At 39.5% G+C, this 23,770-nt stretch overlaps 1 protein-coding gene across 1 annotated transcript in view; it reads left to right on the forward strand.

Annotated features, from left to right (window-relative positions):
• LOC120504350 overlaps positions 1-23,770 on the forward strand; it is a 268,038-nt gene that overhangs the window by 239,238 nt on the left and 5,030 nt on the right. The window contains exon 4 of the mRNA XM_039713763.1: positions 22,600-22,663. Within this exon, the coding sequence (XP_039569697.1) occupies positions 22,600-22,663 (64 nt within the window). The remainder of the gene's footprint in view (positions 1-22,599; positions 22,664-23,770) is intronic.

Raw genomic sequence — 23,770 nt, forward strand, 5'->3', positions numbered from 1 at the left:
CCAGGCATTATTTCAGCAGAATGGGAGATTAGGTCTGTTAGTTGATTACATTAAAGAGGTTTTAAGAGCAGTGTGTGTCTTTTGGTTAAGGATGTATCATCATGGTTATTAGGACATACTGCAGCAAAGTTCACACATTCTTTTAAATAGATGGCAAAAGAAGATCAGAGGGCTCTTACACCTGTAGGTGTTTTTTAATTGGTGGCAAAAGAAGATCAGAGAGATTTTACACCTGTGCAAGGTTCCATTGTCCTTTGCATCTTACACTGAAATGTTCTGTAACTGTAATCTCAATAACCTGATAAATACTGCACACGGAGTGTAAAAGAGCATATGTTAGAAGAAATTTTATTACTAAAGTAAAGAAAACATATTGTTGATATGAATACAATGGAGAGATTTATGTTGGGAAAGATCAACAAGTGCAAATACAGACTTGCCAGGTTCTATCTGAAGAATAAGAACAAACATTGTATTTCAACAAATAAGAAGAAATGCACTTGGAGCTCTCTTGGCTAATTCTTCAGGAATCAGTTTTCACAAGGATCATGGTTTGTGTTCCCAACCCACTCTTTGATGTTATCTAACCATTGTATCAACTATTTTCCTCTTACATCATTTTGAAATGGCTTCCAAGGGCTTGTATAAATGTAAATAGTTTGGCATTCTCTAGGTTCAAGTTACACCTAAAATACATAAAACATTAGTCTTGCTTTTAATGAATAAACCATACTATAACAGTACTTTCAAAGAGTTAGATTTTAAAAGTAGCATACGAAAATAATAAAATTCTGTAATAACTGGTTTTACAAATGATATCACCTATCTGAACAGTGGAAATATTTGAAATTATGGCTGTGGGATGGAACATTATTTCATGTTAATAAGGTTGTGTGCCCAGTGGACAGAGTAGTGCAGCTTCACAACAAATTCTATATCCAATGACAATGATGGTAACAGGAATATGCTGAGTGGAATATAGGCTTGAATGGAAGGTGCACAAAAAATTCTCAGGGGAATTTTTGGCAGAGCAAGAGGTCATGAGCCATGTCCTGTTAAGAAAAGAGCAAAAGAGGTGTCAGGATCAAGAACATGACAAGATCTTCTAGAGTAATCTGAAGGGTATTTCACAGCCTGAAAGAAAGTCTTAGATACTTTGACACTCAGTATTTGATGCCAATGTGCAGGTGCCCGACCCACCTAAGACTGTGAAGTATTTGTGTGCTGTTAATCCTGGCCATAGAACACAAAGTGGCTCAGGTTGAATATAACTCTATTCCCACATCAGTGAATGTAACAAGAATGGAAAATGATACAAACCTAGCCCTTTCATGTTATAATATTAATCTCAACTGGCACAACATGAGTCCACTTTTACAACAAAGATTGGACAGTGAAAGGGAAGGGAACACATGTCAACTATTCTCACAACAAATCTAAATAATCTAATCTGGTGTGTGGTCCTTCTCAGAAGTTTGTCCAAGTCTGGTTACAAAATTACAGGACAGTTTTTTGGGGTTTTTTTATTGTAAAAAGAAAAGACTCAGTATGCTTTCTATCTAAGAAAAGGCTCACGTTTCAGTTGTTATTAAGGACTATAGTGAGAAGCACATACAACATTTTTGGATATCAGAAACTCTTCAACTGAAAAAAGTCACAGCTACACTTGAGTGGTGTGATATTTTTTCTCATCCTTGAAATGTACCAAGCACCAATCTTTAGCATACCGTAGGCTGGAAGGAGCTCTTCTGAACACTCTTTTTGAGTACATGTTCTGTACTTTAAAAAGCAGCGGTTTCCCACCCCCTTGCTGTCTGGCTCTTCTCACCTAATACAATATTCATGAGAGACCAGATCAACAGCCTCAGAGAACAACGCCCTGTCCACACAGAGCAGCTGCTCCACAGATCCCCATCCACCCTCCCAGGGGCTGTGCCTCAAACCTGTTCCAGGGACACCACTCCAGGGAGTGCAGGAGCAACAGAGGCATCACATCCCTCTGACTCCCTGAGTCTTTTCTGGTGCTACCCACTTGTTATAACAAGTGTGAATCTGAGCTTAGATCTTGTCTCCCATGGACTCTCCCTGGGCTGTGAGGCCTTGGAGACAAGTCACAGAGGGCACACTATGTCAGCCATACAGTTCTGCCTCTTTAGCATGGGTGCATTGCACTTAAACTGCTCTCTAGAACTGCTTTTAGCTCTTTTAAAATTGCAGAGTCACTCACTCTTGTGACTTTCTGGCATCACCCCTTGCTGAGGGGGTGCTTTGTGACTTGCTGGCTCAGCACACTCACACAGGCTGTGTCAGCCCTGCTGCCTCGGTGTGTGGTGATCATGGATCCCCGAGTTTATGCTCCATGGCTGCAGCTTGCTCAGGTGCCACTTGCAGGACCTTGACTCCCCAACTTGCTGAGTGGTGTCTTTGTGACATCCACCACCCTGCCCCTGCAGCATGTGCCTGCTCTCAGTGGCCATTGGGAGAGCTCTGTCTCTCCTCAGCAGGATTTTAAGGCTTTTTTGAGAAGCCTGGGAGGTATTTTAAAATTGATTCCAAAGTGCAGGGGACAGAAGGTGCAAAGCCAAAGGTCTGTCTGCTACTAAGTGCAATAGACTGTATTTTTTTAACGTGGTATTGTTTTGTTATTTGCCCTGCCTCAGGGCTGTCACCATCCTGCTGGGTTTCATTTCTACTGCTCCTTGTATGGTTTGTTTCTGAGTTTTCTGCCTAGCTGCTAAAATCTAATATTGCACTGCAAACTGACCTAGCAAAGTCTCTTCTGCCTCTGGTACCACACCCACAGTGGGCTGGAATCAGGCTGGGCTCTTCCCACAGCTGGGACACATCTTGCCATGTTTTATTATGCCACAGAGCAGCTATTCCCTCACTTCTATCACATGCTATTGCAGAAGAAATCAGGCTGTTACCCACCTACAGATAATATGCCCATCTTTTGTATGAGGTGCAATGCCCTAGTAGGCAGCAGAAATCTGCAGGAGCTGCTTGAAATCTGGTACAAAAACATAAGCTCCTGTAGGGAACACCCTGTGGCCTTTTCAGGGGTATAAATGCCTTTGACTATTTGTATAGATGAACTCAGTGCCACTGTAGAGCAAAATGTCTTGCCTTTCATATAGTACAGATGTCAGTGTTCTCTACCCCCTCCTCAAGACAGTGATCCTCAAAAAACCAGCTGCTCTGAGCAATCCAGCCTGGCCATGCTAAACCAAAATTCACTGTCTGTATTCTAGCCACACAAAGGTTAAAGATTCCCTCATGCTAGCATGCTGAAAAGGAAGGTGAAGTAGCAAAGCACCAGGATGGCTTTTGTGGTTTATAATATATCAATTTGTACAGTAAATAGGGTCTGTGTTTAATGCTCCCCTGCAGCGATGACTATTAATAATAAAAGGCCCTGAAAGGAACTGAACTTTCACGATAAAGTATTTCTGACAGCTCGGTCCTCAGCACAACAACTGTTGTCCCCAGAGACTCATTCAACATTCATTTGAGTCATGGAGAAAGAAGACCAGCTTGGAAGATGTTTTTTCTGGAGTGCAGAGGGGGACTTTGATCCTAGCTCAGATAACAGCTGCTCTACCTGAGCGGATTTTCGGGTAGATGTATCCTCCAGCCCAGGCAAGCCTCGAGGGAGGTGTCTGGTTGACCTCAAAGCTCAGGGAAGGCACCTGATACCTGAGGGAGGGTCTTTGAATGGCCAGGAGGAGCTGGCAGCACATTCTATCATTGTGTCAGGCTCGCGTTTCTGGCGAGAGCCAGCGCACACAGGAAGGGAACTCCTGAAGGGATTCGAGTCGCACCTTGAATTTTTTTTTCCATTGTAAAATAAAAAGGAGGCAAAAAGCCAAAATACTTTGATTAGATTTTGTCTGTACTATTGTGTTTTCTCACTGCCCTTGGAGAGTACAAAGCACTTGGTTTGAAATCCATGACCCTGATTTCCCAAGCTGGAGCAAAAAGCAAATACCTGATACTTGATAAACTTCTCAGAGGAAAATGAAACAGTTCATACAGAGCCTATAAGAACTGCAGTGATAGGCATTATGCACATCCCTACCGTAAACAGACAATACTAGTTGCTGCAAAATCTGTCAAATTCTTTGGTACTTATGCAGACAAAAATCCAACTGAAAATAATTTTAGCTTTGGGGAGGTTATGATAAATATTACTGTATGATCTTTTTATTCTCTCAACAGCATCTGTGCTGGTTCTTGTAAATTAATGTGGAAAGTATTTGGGATTTCTTAACTGTAAAAGTGACAATGCACTGATTTTCCAAAACTGATTTCATTTTAATATTTTTTTCCCCATGCCTGTCTTTGTGACACTGAGGTAAACCCAGAATAACCCAGACAGAAATTGCACTAATTAAAATTTGTAAATATTTTACTGCAAGGCCATTTGGAAACATTATCTTCAAAAACTGTTCCTTCATTTATGAATATTCTGTTCATTCCTTTTCTCACCAAGGACAAACTATCATTCCCTCTTAACCTGAAGTGGGAAAGGCTTTAAGATATCTCTTGATTTGGAATCTCAAATTATGCCCTTGATACCATGACATTTTAAAGTAAAACCTCTTTCAGAAATAAAGACACTTGCTGAAGTAAGTATCTTGTAAGACAGGAGATCACCTCCTGGTATTGATTGTCTTCCAAACAATCAATACAAGTTTTCCAAAGGTAATGAGAAAACTGCTGATCATAGGCTTTTTGAGCATAATTAAAAGGCTAAAACCACTGGAAACATTGTGGGAAAACAAATGAAACAAATGTTTAAAAGCAAGCTGAAACTTTCCTTCAATCGTAGTCAATACAGACAGGGATAGCCAAAGTTGCACCCAAAATTGGCAGTGAACTTTGATTCTGAGAGCAGCTGGTTTGTGGCATCCAAGGCAAGAACCTTGTACAGCCCCTTTCTGCTGGAGTGTGGCAGCTGTCCTTGCTATTAGGAACAGAGGCAGGGAGGAATTATTTTAACTGTAGAGTTATGAGATAAAGATAGTGAAGTACAGACCATGGATGGGAGCGCTGCACAGGGGTGGGTTTTGGTGTTTCTGAACAAAAACCTGCTTGTGAAGAGAACAGACGTGCACAAAGCCCAGCCCTGCAGCCAATTTTCAGTGTCTTTTCCTGCATAAAGACCAGGGACAAGCCAGCTGCAGTGCACACACACGGAGGCATCCTCTGGCTTCCCGCGGGACTGAGATGTGGCAAAGAGGCATCAAGGTAAAAGAACCTTGCTTTGGAAAGTTTTAGCTGCTGAAAGAGGCTTTGAAGATGTTTGAGGAGGAAGGATTTCTGTGGTTCTTTTGTACATAGTTTACACAGCCAACCTTTGAAACTGCTAACAGAGTCCAGAGCCTAGAAACATTCACAGTTGCTTCAAAGTTAAGGGTTTTGTCCTGTTAAGTCATTACATTATCTGAGTATAAACCAAAGAGTTTTCAGCTCTGAATAATTTAGGTGAAAGAGTTAGCCCTAGGCCAGGTGCTCTACTTAGGAAGATGGTGAAATAAATTATTCAGAAAGGGAGACAGGTAAAACAGATGGAAAAGGCCGCCAAAACAAGACACCCAGAGGGCAGCTGTTTTGCAGGTCCCCCGTGAAGCACCTCACTTACCAGGAGGGCTGTGGTAATGAGTCAAGCAGTGGTGTTGAAACTGAACTTTGCCTTGTTAATTCATGTGGTGGTCACAGGGAATACAGGTACTGGTACCTAGAAGCAACCACCACTGGGTGCAAGCCTGTGTAACCCACACTTTATTAGAGAGTACATTCACAGAGTGCTTAGGACAGAGGTTCCTAAATGATTTGATTTTGAAAATTATCCTCACTGCAGAGGGGAAAAATACACTTCTCAAACTATTTATTCAATTTAAGCAATTTTTCAAACACAGAATTGTAGAATGGCCTGGGTTGGAAAGGATCTTAAAGCTCATTGATTTTCATCCCCTGCCATGGGTAGAGACACCTTCCTCTAGACCAGGCTGCTCAGAGCCCTGCCCAGCCTGGCCTTGACTCCTTCCATGGATGGGGCATCCACAGCTTCTCTGGGAAGATTGTTCCAGTTGTATTTTGTCTTCTCACTCATATCTAGATTTCAAATTTTGATTTAACTTGTGCAATTTGGAGTACATTTTTCAAGGCAACTTGGGATTCCTACTATTTCTGTTTATGGTCATATGTGTCAATTTTCTAGAACACATCATTTCAACAATGATAAATAAAGGCCTTTGATATTAAAAGTATTCAGATAGTCCAGGAACTTATGCCAAAGCAATGAAAAGTTCTAAATTATCTTGCCATTTTTACTGACAAGTGAATATTTTATTGGCTTTTACTGTCAGTCAATGTTTGATTCTTTTGCTAATGACAATCACTAACTTTACTGATGGTTGGCAATGTAAGACAAGTGTCATGAATGTATATGAAAGCTGACACCATTTTTTTAGGGAAACTAAATAAACAAATCACTGCAATATTGATTTTCATTCCCATAATACAGTAACTACTCACACAAATAATTGTCCTGGTTATGAGGGAATAAGTTGCCTGTGCAAATGGCAGATTAGATATACAGTTGTCCAAAGAGATGTTTTTGTGAACAGGAGCTTGGTATTTTGCCCAAGTCTGTCTCACTAGGGATGGGCTTTCACCAGGAAAAGAATCCCAATCCAAATCCCTCTCTCTCCTGCTTCCCTGCCCCAGGAGCAAGTGGTGAGGAGTACAAGAGAAAGAAAGCACAAAGAGGCACCTGGGCAAGGAAAAGAGGGAAACAGATGAAAGACTTGACTAAAGGAAAGCACTGTGAGGAAAGAATACTGGTGTGGCGAACACTGAGAAATCCTCCCTCTATAATTTCATCAGCCTAGATTGTGATACCCTCCTGGGAAATGACATCAAAGTTGCCATGTCCCTACTGTCTTCACAGTGGACCTTGAAAATTCCAGCTCATTCCTATTTTCTATATCTTTTCCTTGTTGAGTTACCCAGTGTCTGAGACCCATGGGGCAGAAAACCTACCTTGGCATTTTCTGTTTGTGATGTTCAGCATGATAAATCCTCAGTCTACTAGGGCTGGGTATAAGTGTAGGACAGATAACACAGTAACAGACATAACCCCTGCAGAAAGCACACTTGTACATAGATCTGGATAGTGACACATCCCCTGTGGTCTTTAGATTGTATATTCCATATTTTTCTGTACTGCAGAAAGGTTTTAATTAAGAAAACACATTCAATGTTGCTGTTGTTGCAATATCAGCTATCATGGTAATAATTTCTCAGTTAAGGAACTCACTAAATCTACTGGAGACCTTTGAAATGCAAACTTTTTTCAGGTATAGTTTGTTACATCATGCATTTATGACATTGTGATAAATTGTGTGAAAATTAATAAGAAAAGATTATGGTTTCATTAAAATTCCAGGCAGGACTGCTAGAACAGTGAAATCTCTTGTTCAATCTCAAATGTCTGTAAAGCTAGCAGAGAAGGGCTCAAACTTAACCTTATAAAAAAAGTTAACCTTTTTCTTTTCAACTGTGCTCAAATGTAAAAATTCTTCTCAAGTAACACTTTATGCAATTGTTTTCCAAAATGAGTGTAAGATTACCTTCTTTGGAAGTTTTTTTTGCTGTTTTACAGGAGTTTTAAGAAATTGTTAGATATTCTTGATCTGCTGTCTGTCCCCTGAGCTGACATTCTGCTTGTACTTATCTGAGATATTACGTAAGACCAAGAATTCCAGTTATTTTCTAGTTAGGCAAGTGAGTATGTGAGCTAAGGATGGCACTTGGTCAATAAATCCTTTCACTTCCTTTGTATTTCCTTTGATCTCCAAGGAGGATTTTGCCATCCTCTTCAAAGAAAACAATATCCGCTGATGTCCATCTTTTCTGATTCCCTCTTGATATCTTCCCTTCTTTGTCCCCATCACTGTGGCTTCCTGACTTCTTTCATTTGGTAGCTAACTGAGATCTACTTGAAGTATTTACTCTTATTTCATGTCTCTGTTTTCTTGGCCCTGTTCTCATCTTACCAACATTTTAATTAGCCTTATTTTCTGTCTCTTCCTCCTAAAAAGGCAGGCATTTTTCTTTTCTGTTTGTTTTTTACCATTGTTTATACTGATCTCTTCATTTGATACTGTTTTCCTAAGTTATATTTTTACCAATTTAATTATTATCTCCACTTTCCCTGTCTGTCTGGCCTTGTAATCTGCATATCTGTATATTCCTTATAGCACTTTTTCTTCTGGATGAATGTTTGTTACACAGAGAGGATATCCTGTAAATACTACTTAGAAACTCTTTTCAAATCATGCAGTCATCTTGCAGTTCTGTTTTGAATTCCCATCCTAAAGAAAAAACCATATATATCTAACTGCATAAGCCATGTGAGGTGAATTACCCAGTAGCTCAAGAAGGGATTGTGATTTCACCTCATTAGAGGGCTTTTCTTTTTTCTTCCCAGGTTTTATAATCAGTAAATGAGAAAGATCACAACTGTTGTCTGCCCAGCCCTGGGGCAGTGTGAGACAAAACAAAAAAGATATTATTTTAGCAATTGCTTCCCATGTCAATGCACAGAAAGGAGTTTTCATTTAGTTTGTTGGAAAACAGCATCTTCTGCCAAGAGGAAAGTAATGTAAATAAGAAATCTGGATTGACACAGACTATGGAAGGAATAGGATGTACCAGGAAACAATCACCTACTTATCAATGAAGTGGAAAAGCTCTAAATTTCTTTTCTACTGCTTTGAATTTATATCTCAAAATATGGCAATATTTGTTAAATATTAATTTTTTTAAAATCATGTTAAGACAAACTAAACTAATTTGGCTGAGATATGTGAACAATTGAATGGCTTTGAAGGCAGAGGATTTAATAAGTGATACTGTACACACACCTGAGAAAATAATTTGGTTCTTACTTGGTTCACTTCATTATAAATAGTGCATTGATTAAGCAGAAAAAAATTCACTGCAATTATTCTAAAGGTTCTATTTAGATTAAAATTAATCGAAATTCCTCTTAAAATTAATAAAATTTAGAAAATGGCAGTATTCCTGTGATTGAAAAGGTTGATGTATGTTGTTTTTCACTCAGTGTATCATTGAAGAGGAGGCAAACTGCTATGTTCAGCTGGGCTGAACTGAAAATAATAATGGAACTGAGAAAGGTGTGTTTGAAAATTTGAGAAATCTGACCAGTATATGCAGTGTTTCTCTGGAAAAGCAGATAATTTCAGAAATTACTTCATTCCAGAGTATAGATATCATCTGCTTTTGTGGATCTAAATTGACCTTTCTAGATGATTTCATGTAGGTAAACTCCAAATGGTAATGAAGCTATGTTTAGTGTCTCATACAATTTTTACAGTAATATTTGTTGTAAAAATGAGTCTTGTACATAACTTATGGGCTTGATCAATTATTCTAAGATGTTTGCATGACCTTGAAGTTATTATCCTTCTGTTATGAAAGAGAAAATCTTTATCATCAGATGCACAGCTTGATCTCTTTTTTAAGGTGCCTGGAAATTAAGAGAGGCTGATTTTTATAAGTCATTTCAGTAGAATATTTTTTGGCTCTGCTCCATTAAAGTGGGTGAGATTCATCTGAGATACAGCTGACATCAGGTTCAGGCTAAGAAGACTGAGGCTTTTCACTTGCAAACCCTACAATGAATTTTTAATAATGAATATAATCAGCAGTATTGCCAACCACTTAATGATGCAGAGGCAGGTTTACCCCAATGCACTTGCTCGTTGTATGTGTGCAGGGAATAGCACTGAACTTCATCTTAAAAGAGTATTTTATACACATTTTGTACACAAGAGAAGAAATTACTGAAAGTCTGAGCTTGCATTTTAAAATGTGCACTAAATTGTGTTTTATGGTACTACTCTTTTAAACATTTTTTCTTTTCTTTTCCCTTTTTTTTTCCTCAGAAAACGAAATGCACTAGAAGTTGGATTTGTTAATAGCTTTCTCTGACCTGTTATGAAATATTTCAAATTTGGTAAGTAGGGAAGAGAGTGAAAATAAATTGCTTTTACAAGGGGGTATAATTTTTAAAATAGTTTTTCATGGACATATTTGTTTTGGCTAACTCCATTGATTATGGCCTATATCTTTCTCAAAGCTTCTATGGGTGGATGAAAAGTTTTGTACAATGCAAATACACGCTGTGATTATCAATTATCTAGTGTTCCCATTGGTTATTCACCAATATGTTCTAATGCAATTGGTATGAAATGTGTGGTTTCTGCTGTAACTATCAAAAATTTCAGTCTCTGCTGTCAGTAGTGGACACAATGTGCAAAGTAAACTCCAGTGGCAGGTGAAATGCCACAAGTTTTGAGAGGGACAAATATCAAATATATAAAATCAGAATATATACATAAATGAATGGATAAAATTCCTTTAACTTCTATGATCAGGATTTTGGCCTGAAGCATATGGACTTAACTAGGAACTGAGATCTTTAAAAACATGGCCTCTGCTTTAAGTAGGTCTGTGTCAGGGTCAAGGTGGGAGGGGCACCAGGCAAGTTATGGCGTGAGTTTCAGGAGGGTAATGATGGATTTCCAGAGGACTTTGTGTGAACACGCTGTTTCTCCCAAGCAGGGCACTCCAGGACTTAGAGTGGCATTTTCCTTCTCCCCTGTCTTGTGGCTCTTGACCAGAACTTGTGTGTGGGACATGTGTGAGGGCTGAGGTGAGATTTTTATAGCCCCAACAGGCAGGTCACAGACAAGATAAATGTCTGTTTGCATCCAGTGCAAGGTCCACATCTTTACATCATGAGCCTCTTCCTTTCAGCCATGACTCTCCTCTCCTTTTTGCACCTTCATATTCAAAGTTGCAATTAATTCTTTAACGCTTTGGAACTCAAGATTGGCACATTACAACCAAATAAAAAAGAAGTGAGATGGTCTGAAATGATGGAGAGAGGTGTTTACAATGTGGAGCAGCAGGCTTGTGTAATAGTGTATAATTCCTGTGTGGTCTGCTGAGAAGTGCCAATCTGTGCAATCTGTAATGGCAAAAAGCCAGAAAAGAGGCCATAAAAACTGGGACCAAGTGAAGACAAGGTACTACAGTTTGAGTAGAAGTACTAGAGGTACTCTAGCTACTTAGAGATAGTAACCCATGACATGTAGAGAGGAAGGAAGATACAGGGGTTTAGTGCCTCTTTCTATGCAAAGCCTGACAAATCAAATTCTGACTGACCTGTTACAAAACAAAATGTTTGCATTTCATCAATCCGTAAGGATGGAACAGTTAAATCAAACCAGATTTTATCTGAGGAATCTGTGGAAGAGCAGAGATAAGGAGGTGGTGAAGGAAAGAGAAGACCACAGAGGCTCACTTGGATGGATCTGTGCAATGTTCTCTTAAGATAAGGTGATCTCCCTCCTCCAGTGCCCCCCACTTGTGAAGGGGGCACAGCTGTGGTGCAGCAAATCCACTGGCAGACAATCCAGCACACATGGAGTGTACAGAGAACCAGCTTGGTCTCCTGCCTGATGGGATTTGAAATGGGATTGGTGGTGTCTCTTTTCAAGCTGCCTTCCGCTTCCCAAGAGATTTCCTCATGGATGTTGTCAGGGAGCTTAGAAAAGCAGCCTTTGTCTCAGGTGAGGATTTGAAAAGCAGAAGGCTCATGATTTTCAAATCATGCAACATAGTTTGATATCACGCATGAAGTGACACACAAGTCAATGGGGGAAAAATACACATATCATAAGTGAAATATTTTCAGTATTTTTCTTCAGTGGAAAAATACAGTGACACTTTAAATCTACTGAAATAAAATGCAGCTAATATTTTAATTTTGTACATATAAATGTGTGTGTGGAAGCTGTTATTAACACACACCTTACTGTAGTGATTCATACAGATGTTAAGTGGGATTATGAGACAAATAAAGGCATAACCATTCTCTTAAATCATGCTATACTGATCAAACAGTTCTCTGCAACATCCCAGCTATTCACTTACAACAAGAAAAAACATGATTAGTGCCCATTAGTAGTGTGGTAAAATGGAAATATTCGCCAAGTACACATTACCCAAGTAAAGAGTACTAAGAGACAAAGCCGAGGGTACCATTACAACCAATTTACACTCATCTAAGAAGTTATTAAAAAATTAATTTCATCAAATAACTAATGTAAGCCTGTATTTGCTGATTCAACAAACCTCCAAACACTGCTTAATTTTAAGCATGTAAGTTAATAGTTTTCATCCTGGAGTCCATAGATGCCTGGAAGACCCTGGCTAACAGAAATAAGTAGTAAAAGTATAAACCTTTGAAATTCATTTTTATGCTTTTAACTTACAGGAACACCATGTTAAAAAAAGACAGTTAATATAAACACTCTGCCTCCTTGTCCATCCAAAAGTTAAGCATGTGAGATTATGGAATTTCAAAACTGTAAGCAAACTGCACATTCATTCAGCTTATTATTAGACATACTAATATACTGCTGTAATAGTTATTACAGTTCACTTAAATATGGCTGTATAAATCTCTTTATTTTATGTTATACAGAACAAAACCAAGAAACAGTGTGGAATACAAATAGATTAAACAGTGAGTTGGAGGTACACTATGGGTATTTGTCCCAAGTGATATCATGGCACAAAAGTTAATGCAAATTCATTTCTCAATTTTAAACCTTTAAATGTTAAAGAATCGCAAATACTTTCTCTAATACAAATCATTGTGCCTTGTGTCCTTACCAATTGCTGTGTCCAACAAGCCCAACAAAATGAAAACTGATGAAAGATTCAACAATTTATGTTGAGCTCTTTTATAGAGACCCATGTGTGTGACAGCGTTGATATGGCAGGGGTCTGTACCTTGCAAATAGATAAAAAGAGTATTTTTTCTGTGGCATTATTGTGTATTTGTAACTGAGTGGAGAGGTACAGCAGGATTAGGAAATAAGGATGATATGAAACACAAAAAGATGATTTAATTGATTGGTATTAACCAATGGTTGGAAAACCAGAGGTAAAAATAAATTTGGATAAAATTTCCTGTTGAAATTCTTTCCTGTTCTGCCACATCATTGCTCTGTGGCCTCTAGAGAGTCACACAGACCTAGAAAATCTGAAGATACTCAGGATCCTACCTTCCCTTTGAAAACAATCAGGATATAAGTACCTAAATACCTTGGTGAAAAAAGCCTTTAATCCTTGTGTATGCTCCAACTCCCTTAGAGATAAATAGTGCCTCTCTGAGAATGTGATCACTTAGGTGTGAAGTTTTAAGATATTATGGTAAAGAGGCCACAGAAGTACCTAAAGCAGTTGCTTTTCAGTAGGTAGAGCCATTCAAGACAGCATAAAGGTTTGGCTATTGCAGTATTTGTTTATTCTCTGCAGCAGTTTTTATTTTATTTTGCTTCTGTGAGCACTCTGTGGGAGCTATCTTTGGTCTTGGTTATCATTACAGATTCTGCTTTTATTGTTGTGTTATGGAAAAACCGAGCACCTTAGCCTAAAACTGTTTTGAGTTCAGGATAGTAGAGGAAAATTGGGGTTTTAATCATCAAAACTATGCATCAGACGAGTAGATTTTTTTTTTCAAAGGAAGTTTATTATAATTTTAATTTTTATTTGCAGCAAAATTTTTCTTTGCAGCAAAACCTTTCTTTCTTGAAGCACGTTCCCAAAGCTAGGGCCAGAAAAGTCAATGCTTGCACCTGTTTTCATTGTCCACATTTTCTGGCACAGAGATTGATCTCGAATTTTATTTCTTCCACAAGAGGAAGAACCCAACTGTACAAAATAGATTCAGATCTCTACTAGGTACTTTCATAAAACTAGTGGTAAGTCGCTGTGCTCCCAGCTGGGCGTGTTAGCTTTCCATCTTGATTTGGATAAATGCTATTTGAATAGACATTTATTAATATGATCATTATATGCTGAACTGAAAAATGAATGCAGAACTGGGTCTGTAGTCCTGACTAATAACTTTGCCAAAGGGAGAGGGCAACTGGTCTGGAGAATCAGTAGAAAAACTCTACCAAATATAGCCACAGGAGAAGTGCAAGGTAATGAAACACTGAAGTAAAATGAAATGCTTGGCAGCTTTTAAAACAGTTGAGAACATCTCTCTGCAGTATTCATAGTGCCTGCCTCATCAAAGCCTCTAATGATCAACCAGCTTACAGAATGGAATACCTGCTATGGAAATGTACAGGACCTTGCACAGTGGAGGGAGAGGATTTGTCATGGTGCCTGGCAGATGGCCTGACTTGATCTCAATTAACTTTAAGTACCCTTTGATGTTGAGAGTGCACTTATCCCATGTTGACTGGTCTGTTCTGATGGAACAAGGATAAAACCTCTCCCCAGAATGCACAAGGACCTGGGTCCTGCAGGCACCACACCACTCACACCTTGACTTTCGGGGTTGATGCTCACACCATGAACATGTCCCCTGACATCACCCCGTGTGTGTGGTCACCTTCCCCAGCCCCTGGCAGAAAGGGCTGCTGTTCCCATGCTGCAATTGAATCGTGGTGGGCTGTGCCTCTCACTTAAGCTCTCAGCTGGTGTGTTTGAGAGAGCAGGAGTTGTAGCCCAGCCCACATCTCCCACATTGTACCAGACAAGGTGTTCTTTGCCTCTTTCATCCTTGCAGAGTGAAGCAGGTACATCCAGTGGCCCCCTGGCAGGAGAGGAGGGATCATTTTGCAGACAGTAACACACTGTATAGTGACTCCAGGAAGACAGGGTGGCATCCACAAAGCCCACTTTGGTCCCCTGCCCAAAACCATGCCATTGGGGAATTGTGAAGCTCAGAGCATAGCAATTATCAGCTGAGACAAAATGAATGTTTAAAAAATTATCACTATCTGAACCTAAGCTTTTACACTGCAAGATGTTTTATAATCTAATTGAGAAGAAATCTTCATATTCTAATAAAATAAAGTAACTGGAGACAAAGTGAAATAAATAGCAGCAATAACAATACTTCTTGTGATTAAATATTTCACATTTCAAGGGTGCCTCTTCACAAAACACTTAAATAGCTCATCAGTTTGGCCAATTTCCCTTGGTGGTGAGGAATGGAATGCCTTAATCTGAGTGTACATTCTCACTGTACATCTACTTTAGGGAGGCAGTTTATGTCCAAGCTTTTGCAATTAGACTGCCTCGTGTCTGTGTAAATAAGTCAGTTACTTACACTGCACATTTTGGTGAATCATAGTCACTTGGAGGCTTGGGCTCTCTTTAGATCAAAGGGCAAACCATTCCACAGAAGAGATCAGCTGAGTGGGGAGAGCAGAGTTATGGGAGAAACTTCCTAACTGATGAGCAGGCAAAGTGCTCTGAAGGTTGTCAGTCACGTTGTGCTGCCTTTGATACAAAAACATGTTTATTTTTAGTCTCTTTGAGCCTTGCTAGTACTGGGCAGCAGGGCCAATGTACAGCAGGGTTCTCAGCTGGAAACTGGGAGATCTCAGCACTTCTCACAGTTAGTCCATAGACTGGGACAAGATGGTGGCCATCCTGAGAAATAAACCAGAAATTAAGATGGCACCTGACTTTCCAGGAAAATGCTACTGTGAGTGTCTCAGTATTTAATAAAGGGTGTCTGATGTGCTCAGCTGCACAAGCAGACACTAATGCATAAATATGAATTTTCTAGATTTGAATCTACCCTTACCAGGAATAAAATAACTTAATTGATGTCTGTAGCATTACACCTGGTTTCTAGAAATGCTGAATGGGGCTCTCTGTACAGGTCCATAAAGTTCTCTTTACTACATATGTAATTATATTGATGTAATGTCTGTCTTTCCCTTTTATGATAAAGTAATACACCAACCCCTTCTAACTCCTTACATCTTTTATTGTTTTATTTTATAAATCTAAAGAAAAAGTGGTTCATAGCAGTCTTTACAAACAAGCTGCATCTGTTTAATATTAAAGTGGGAAAAAAAATCATAATAGAACCATTACTTTGGAATATCCAAATAACCTGAGGAAAAATAGTATCCATCTGGCCATTGGTATAACTGTTTTTTACATCAGTTGGATGTTTCTGGGATTGCAAGATTCAACACTTATCTTTAAGTAGAGTGAGTTTCTAAAGATGTAGCATCCAGAAACTTGTGAGTAATCTGTCTGCTTAGAAGTACAATATTGTGTTACCAGATCTGCTGAGCAAAAGCACAATAAAGTTAATCCTTTGGTTCTGGAAAAGCTGGAAGTATTGCAATGGCAGATGTGCTGAAACAGAAGTGTTTACGTTTGTTAGGGCATGTGAGGCAGCAACTCTGCCAGCTCAGAGCATTTGAATTTCCTGCAAACTTTTACCTCAGGGCTGCTGTGGGGAAGGAAAAGAGCTCAGAAGGAGTCTCTGCACCCTGTTGGCAGACTGGAAAACCTCTTTTGGTGAATTGCTTGGCAAGCACCTGCATTTTCTCATTGAACTTGTTCCCTGTGAATGGAGTCATTATGGCATTAAAGTGCTTTTGGTATATGGAGTACTGTATTACCAAGATCAATATTCTGTTATATTTAATATATTTTCCACCTCTTACTATGCCATATGGAAGGGAATAAAAATGTTAGGTCAAGGATTTTGTGCTGTGGAGGTGTGATATGACTCTGGTTTGGCCAGAGCTTTGACGTGGAGCTGCCTTCTAGACCTTTACCAAAAGTGAGCTCCCCAGAGAAGCCTGTCAGACTTTAAACTCACAAAGCCAGGTTGTGCAGAGCACAAACAAGAAGGGTAATCTTTTGATGAGAGGAAACACAAAGTAGCTGGGTAAGAACTAAAATCAAAATCAGTCATTTATAACATTTTCCGTGCCTACAAAACTCTTGCAGGCAGGTCCTTGCTTCCATGCTTGGTAACAGTTGACTTGGGGACTTCAGATTGCAGTTAATTCTGTCCAGACTAAAGAAAATCCTTCCTTCTGTCCCTTCTAATGCCTTGCTGGCTGCTGGCTGCCCTTTCCTACCATCATCAAGCTGACTTCCAGCTCCGTGCTATAACCATCTTTCCCAAAAGAAGGCACAGTTTCCCCTTTAGCAAGAAGGAGGTTTTGACTGACCACTTTTCAGGGTCTAATTATTTTGAGTTATAAAAAGGTGGTGGTGCAGGAGGTCACAGTAGCACTTAAAAGAGTTTCTGCTGGGGATTTCAAAACATTATGTTATTGTCCCTTCCCTTGGAAGCTTTTAGTTGAAATCTCAAAGGCAATCAAAACACAAATGGAAATGCATTCCCAAAAGACTGAAAATTTTTGACCTCACCAGTAAAGTGGCCACAAAAGACCTGGGAACAGCCTACAACTCCACTGGTTCCCTTTCTATGTTCCATTCCATACCAACACAGTCAGACACGCTCAGTTTGCTCTTTGGATGACCTGAATCCACCTCCTTGGTCTTCTCACTAAAAATATCATAGTTCCTCATCCAATGCATTGACAGTTCTGTTCCTCCAGAGAAAAAAATCATCATGAGAAATATCAGAAAAGCAGAGGGAGTCCCAGAGGTCCAGTATAAAAAGGAAAGCCCAGAAGCCCCTGAGCAGTACTCACTGTTGGACAGGGAATGGCAGTAGTTGGAACAAAAGACAGAACAGTGTTCCTGACATAACAGTGGTATTTCTTCTGTTGTCACAGCTGAGCATCAGCACAGGGCTTTTTCAAGAGCCAGAACACCACTGAACTAACTTCTGTATAAATACAGATTAAGGGGCCAGTCATTGCCCTGGACCATTTACAAAGTATGTAAGAGAGGGACAAAGAAACAGTCAAACCCTATTGATGACATTAATAAACAATAATCATAGAAATATCACTTTAAAATTTTGGGGTTTTTTTTTTATTTTTTTATTTTTTTTAGGTAGTTTGTCAGAAGAGTTTACATCAGCATTTTGAAGGAGGATAATGAGATAACATGAAGTCACCAGAGCTGCTCCCAGGAGATGAAGGCTAGAAAAAAGTCATAAAGAGAACTGATAATCAAGCAAATAGGTGTAGGTAGGTGCTCACTGGTGGATTGTGAGGGGGAGCTTATGTCTAGGGGCTCAACATGATGCAGGAGGTCAACAAAGAGAGTTTTTGAATAAAGCCAAAATCTTGTATTGGCTGACAAAAGAAGGAAATATAGTGGGTCACTTTAGAAGGAAATCAGCTAACAAAAAATATTTCTTGCAGCAGCATTTTGGATGGATGGATGGATGGATGGATGGATGGATGGATGGATGGATGGATGGCAGGCAATAGGTTAAATCTGCACTCATCAAAAACAGAAAAGAAAAAAAAGGAAATTTCAGCATCAGTGCATAATATAATGAGTGCAGGACCTTTAGCTTCGTGTAATTGGACAGAACTTCTAAAGTTTCAACAGAGCTGAAGCGTGAAGTTTAGGTCAAAAATTATATCATAAGTATGTGTGACAGATAGAAAGAAGATTCTGACAGGGTGGTTCAGCCTAATTCAGAAAAACTGCTTGTTGACACCATAACAAGTTCCCCAAACAGGCTTTAGGGCTCTTATTTGCCATGTGTAGTATTTACTGTGGTTGGTGGTGTGCACTGCAAAATGTGAAGAGAAAAGGAGGTAATTTGGAATAGAATGTTTACTGTGATATTTCTGTGGAGGGCTACATTTTCAGGCCAGGTGTAAAAGACATGAGAAAATAATCACAATAGAACTTGTAGAACTTTTGGAGGAGAAAAAGCCAGATGAAGAAAGTCCTTCACAGAAGATGAGGAAGATAAGCCATCAGGTTGCTCAAGGAGTAGATATCTGGCAAATCAGAAAGAAAAATGATTAAGTGTTGGTTCTTACATAACAAGAACCTGTAAAAGATTTTGCAAGAGCAACTTTGGTGGAACATTAAAAAAGTCAGATTCCAAAGGGCTTGAAATAAAAGTAAAACAGAAGGCTAATATAGACTCCAGGCAGTGGTTTAGATTTTGTGTTCGCTATTTGCGTAGAAGGGGAAGGGATCTTGTAGATTACCAAGTCCATTCCTCTGCTGCTATGAGCAACTGTATCTCACAGTCTATACATTTACTAAGCTTCACAAAACAATTCTATTTCTTTTCTTCCTAGTTTTAGTGGAAAGAACAGTGGTACAGAAATTCAGTCTTTTGATAATCAGAAACTTTAATTTATGGGTTGAATTTATTAATTGCTCATTAGTAATCATTTGTTCTTGTGTCGTCATTGTCCATTTGCTTAAGTATCTTTTCTCTCGCTTTAGTGCCTAACCTGAATGTATTTATGGAGAGCAATTATATTCACTCTCAGCATGAATGAGCTTAGAGATGAAAGGGAGAAGGAAGCAAACATGTTGCTTCAGCCTGGACCAGCTGGAATCTCTTTGTTCAGACTCATGTAGAATGTTTTGCAGCAGCTGAATCTGGAAGCAGCATTTGTGCAGCTCATAGAAATATGATACAGATCTCACCACCTCACAGCCAGATGAGATGGGAATGGACATAGCAAGCAGGGATATTTTTTGAATATCCATGGGTGCTGTGGATCTGAGAACACCAAAACTACAGTCCAGCTTAGCTGGACAAAAAACATCTGCTTTTGAGTGATGTAAACACCCATGGTGAGCAATTGTAAGCATTTCCTATTATGCCTTGTATTTTTCTAATGTTGGGAGTTAGGTGTGTGTCTGTAATGGGTTATCACCACCTGTGTGGCTTATTTTGAAGAGATGTTGTCTGCTGTAGACTCTGGAGTCAGTTCAGTCACTCTGGAGTCTGTTCTTTCCTAGCATTGTTGTCAGGCTGTGTCCCAGAGATCTTCACACTCAGCATAATTAGAGAAGAGCAGGGATTGCCCGTCTTTCAGACTTTGTGTACAAATTTCTAACACGAAATAGATTGAATAATTCAGTCACAACATTCTCCACCATAGCATGTGTTCAGATAAGTGTCTTTAAAGAGGACTCCTTAAGGGAAAGTCAATTGCACTAAATATTCTTTTGCTTGGTGGCATCTCATCATCAGTAAGCACAGCTGAACATCTCACTTAGAGATGCTGGATACTTCAAATGTGTGATTGTACCTCATCCCTTTGGATGTAAATCTTAACTGCATGAGAGCAGTTTGTTGTGAATTGTTTTTTTAAACATATTTTTATAGGAAGGGTTTTTAGATCTGAAACTGTTTATTCCTCCTATATGTGTGCCATCATCCATGTTGAAAGGTATGATTTTTTTTCCCAGTAAAAATTTTCTTGGGATTCCATCAACTGCAAAAGCAATGGAAAATTAAGGGCCTTTAATCTGTTGAAGATGCATCATGTATAGTACAATCAAGAAATAGAATAAGATGATGACCGCTGCACCTGCAGTAGATTAGTTACTCTGTGGAATAATGCATCTCATCAGCTCTTTTCTTCTGGAAAGTGGTGTTTTATCTTGGCTTAAAGCTAAACCCTGCCCTCTCCTTGTAACTGGCCCTTGTGCATCTTCATGTAAGGGCAAAATTTGTACAAATTTGAGCCCTTCTCACAGTTCAGTACAAACCATTCTGTCTTCCCTAAGGGAGACAGATATACAAGGGTAGTTCAGGTCAGAGCTGTGGTGAGCCACATAAGGAAGCTTGTGCAATACTTGATTTAAGTGTAAGATTCTCACAGGGTTTTCAGTGAGGAACAAAAATGGTGTGGTTGGCCATGGTGTTTTTCAAAGGAGCTCTGCATTAAGATTCTGGAGACAGGTTTGAGTTCACCTGGTCCTTTGCCCTGCGCTTGCCTGATCAGGGAGGGAAGGCCCCATGGCCATGGAGGAAAGGATGTTGCAGTAAATAATCAGAAAATCAACTCTGGCAGCCTACTCAGTGAAAAGGAATGAAAAAGCGGAGGTGGCAGGAGGGGTTTTTAATGCTTTCAAGGGTGGTGGTTTGCTCCAGCAGCAAAACACACAACTGAAACAAGGACAAATGCAGTGTGGAAAAAGCCTGTTGGATACTTGTCTTTGCACAACAACTTCTTCATCAAGAAAACAGTTTAAAGACAATGAGTTGTGCAATAAAACTCCAGTTTGCTGGCAGCGCCCTCACCTGTCTCCTCAAAATATCTGACACACTGGTCTGGGTGTAGATTTTTTAAAAAGCTGACTGTTGTCAGCAGCCTGAAATCAGAAAAATGTGATGACCAGGCACAGAAGGATGTACTCACGTGCTTTAGAAGTATGGAGTACAGGAAAGGGGCCTTCATCTCCCACAGGCAGAAAGAATTGGACCATAAAAAGCATTTTTCTGAGTCAGATTTGACCTGTAGACCACTAGCTGGACCCAACAGCTAAATAAATACCTCTGTAGGAAAATTTTAAATTCAGAGACATTTTTAAATGAAAATATAAAATGTTTCTCTTCAGGCTATGTCAGGGTGTTTAGGGAGGGCCAAAGCAGACAAAAAATAAGAAATCTGTGAGGTCAAAACTGAGTATCGTTTTACCAAAAGAAGTGTTTTTTACAGAAAAAAAAAATTGAAAAACTCTTACTTGAACTGTAGGAACCAGTAAAAACTTAAATTCTTATGAAGACCTTTATTTTCAACAAACAAAACCTGTCTGCTGTGAGAAGACACCAGGTTGATTCTCTTGTTATAAAAATATGAAATGCCCAACATACCCAAGAAAAGACCCAATCTCTCAAGAGCTCCAAATCCAGACAGGAAGAAGGTAAAGCCACCCTGAGGAGCCTGGGCACTTCTCTAATGTCAGTGACCAACTAAAGAACATCCCCAAACTTACAGTAGTGATCAGCAGTGGCAAACTCTCCAGCTGGAAAGTAATCTTCTTGAGAGCTGCCATAGCTTGGACAGTTCTATGTAAGGTGCTGGCACTGAGAAGTCATGGTCCAGATCAGGGACTGCTGTGCTAGACACTGTATAAAGGGACCACAAAAAGGCATGTGGCAGCAATGCCACACAGTTGTGGGATTTCTTTTGTTTTAATTGGAAAAAAACCCAACCCTGCAGTTATCTGATGCTCTAGGTCTATGTACAAAGCACGTTTAAAAATACAATAGGCATTCAAATGGGAATATTATTAATTAAAAGCCTCCACGTACTGTACAAATGAAACATTCTTCTCTCTACCTACTCAAGTCATTCATTCAGAAAAATCCTGGGAAAATAGTTAGGCTTTGCAATGTGCCCCATAGGTCAATGTATTCAGAGTCCCAACAGGCCAAGTGGAAGGAGTGAGTTCCAGAACAGCAAAATCTTCGCTGCCAACTCCCTCTCAAAGGGAGCACATTCAGAAATGTGGACAGGAAAATGGCTCTAGCTCTTTACCCAGCTCCAATTTTAAATGAGTCCTTTAATATATGTATGTCCAAGCAAGGAAGAGATGCTGACCTATGCTCCTGCCTGGAGCACAGCAGTGGGAAGGAGTTTGAAGCCCTGTAAGGTTTCAGACCCGTAGCTTGCCTGCCTTTGTTTTTTTTTTCTACTGTATATGTCCTAAAGGGATCGATTTATACTATATATTTATATTTATACCACAACAACTCCTTTTCTCTGTGTCCAACTACACCATGTTCCCTTTATTTAATAATAGAGGTGTCCTTGAGAGCCAAACTGACCCTGGGCAACTCAGTGACAGGATGTTCCAGAGCATATCCGTAAGTACTGGTCTCACAATGTTTACTTTTATGAAAGTCCCATATCAAAAGTCCTTTTTTAGTATAAGGATGGGTCAAAGTCTGTCTGCTGAAGCCAGAGCCAAATTTGCCTCATGCTTTAAAGTTTGGTGTTGTATTTCAGATCCATCCCCTAAATCAGACTGGCTTTCAGTGTTCAGATCAGAACAATCCCTATCTTATTTGCTTGCTGGCTGCAAAACAGTAGGAAGATTGTCAATACTCTGCCCAGGCTCTAATTAAAAATCCAAACTCAAATTTAATATTTCAAACATTATTTAAAATATATTAAGATAGTCAGTCTATTGCTGTTGCTCATTACTCTGTTGAAACCTAATATTACTAACAGCATGTACAGAGGACCTGGAGCATGAATTAATAATGAGGTGCTTGTGCTGGAAAACATGCAAGAGCCTGGTTCCCCGAGCTGGCAGGGACTGCTTTGCTCTTCTCTGCACACTGAGCAAGTCATCTGCTCACCAAAACCATTGGGAAGGAAAGTATTTCTGATTACTTTGCTTCCTCTGATGACCATTCCCCAAAGAATTTTCCCAAAGTTGACAGGCCATCAAAAATGAAGGGGGCCACACTGGGGCAAACCCTTTAGCCCAAAGGCACTGTGCTAGGGATCAAAGAGCAGTGCTGGTACTCCAGTATCACCCACCAGTGGGAGAGGACCCCATGCCCTCAGCCTGCCCTCCCCTGTTCATGAAGTCTCTTCTTGAGGCTTTTGAGGTGAGGTTTAATCCCTCTATCTCCTTGTCCTAACAGAAAATAAATCTGGATGAGAACAGAGAGAAAGAGCATGTGGCTTGTTAGTGCTCTTGGCCCAGAGTGAAGGTATTGGAGGTGTTTGCAGGTTTTCAGTAGATTAGAGCAAGGACTTAGCAGGTCAGTGAGCTCTTCAGGTGATGCCAGAATCAGGAAAGATGGGCAAGCTAGAAAATATCTGCACCACTTGTGGTATACAATACATACACATTTATATATATGTATGTGTCTAAAATATATGCATATAAAAAGAATTATAGTCATGTAAGCTGCATTTTAGCCATTATTATTTATAGCAGCATTTAAGCCATCATTATT

The sequence above is a fragment of the Passer montanus genome, unplaced genomic scaffold (assembly GCF_014805655.1).
Source record: "Passer montanus isolate IOZ18808 unplaced genomic scaffold, ASM1480565v1 scaffold29, whole genome shotgun sequence".
Taxonomy (NCBI): Eukaryota; Metazoa; Chordata; class Aves; order Passeriformes; family Passeridae; genus Passer; species Passer montanus.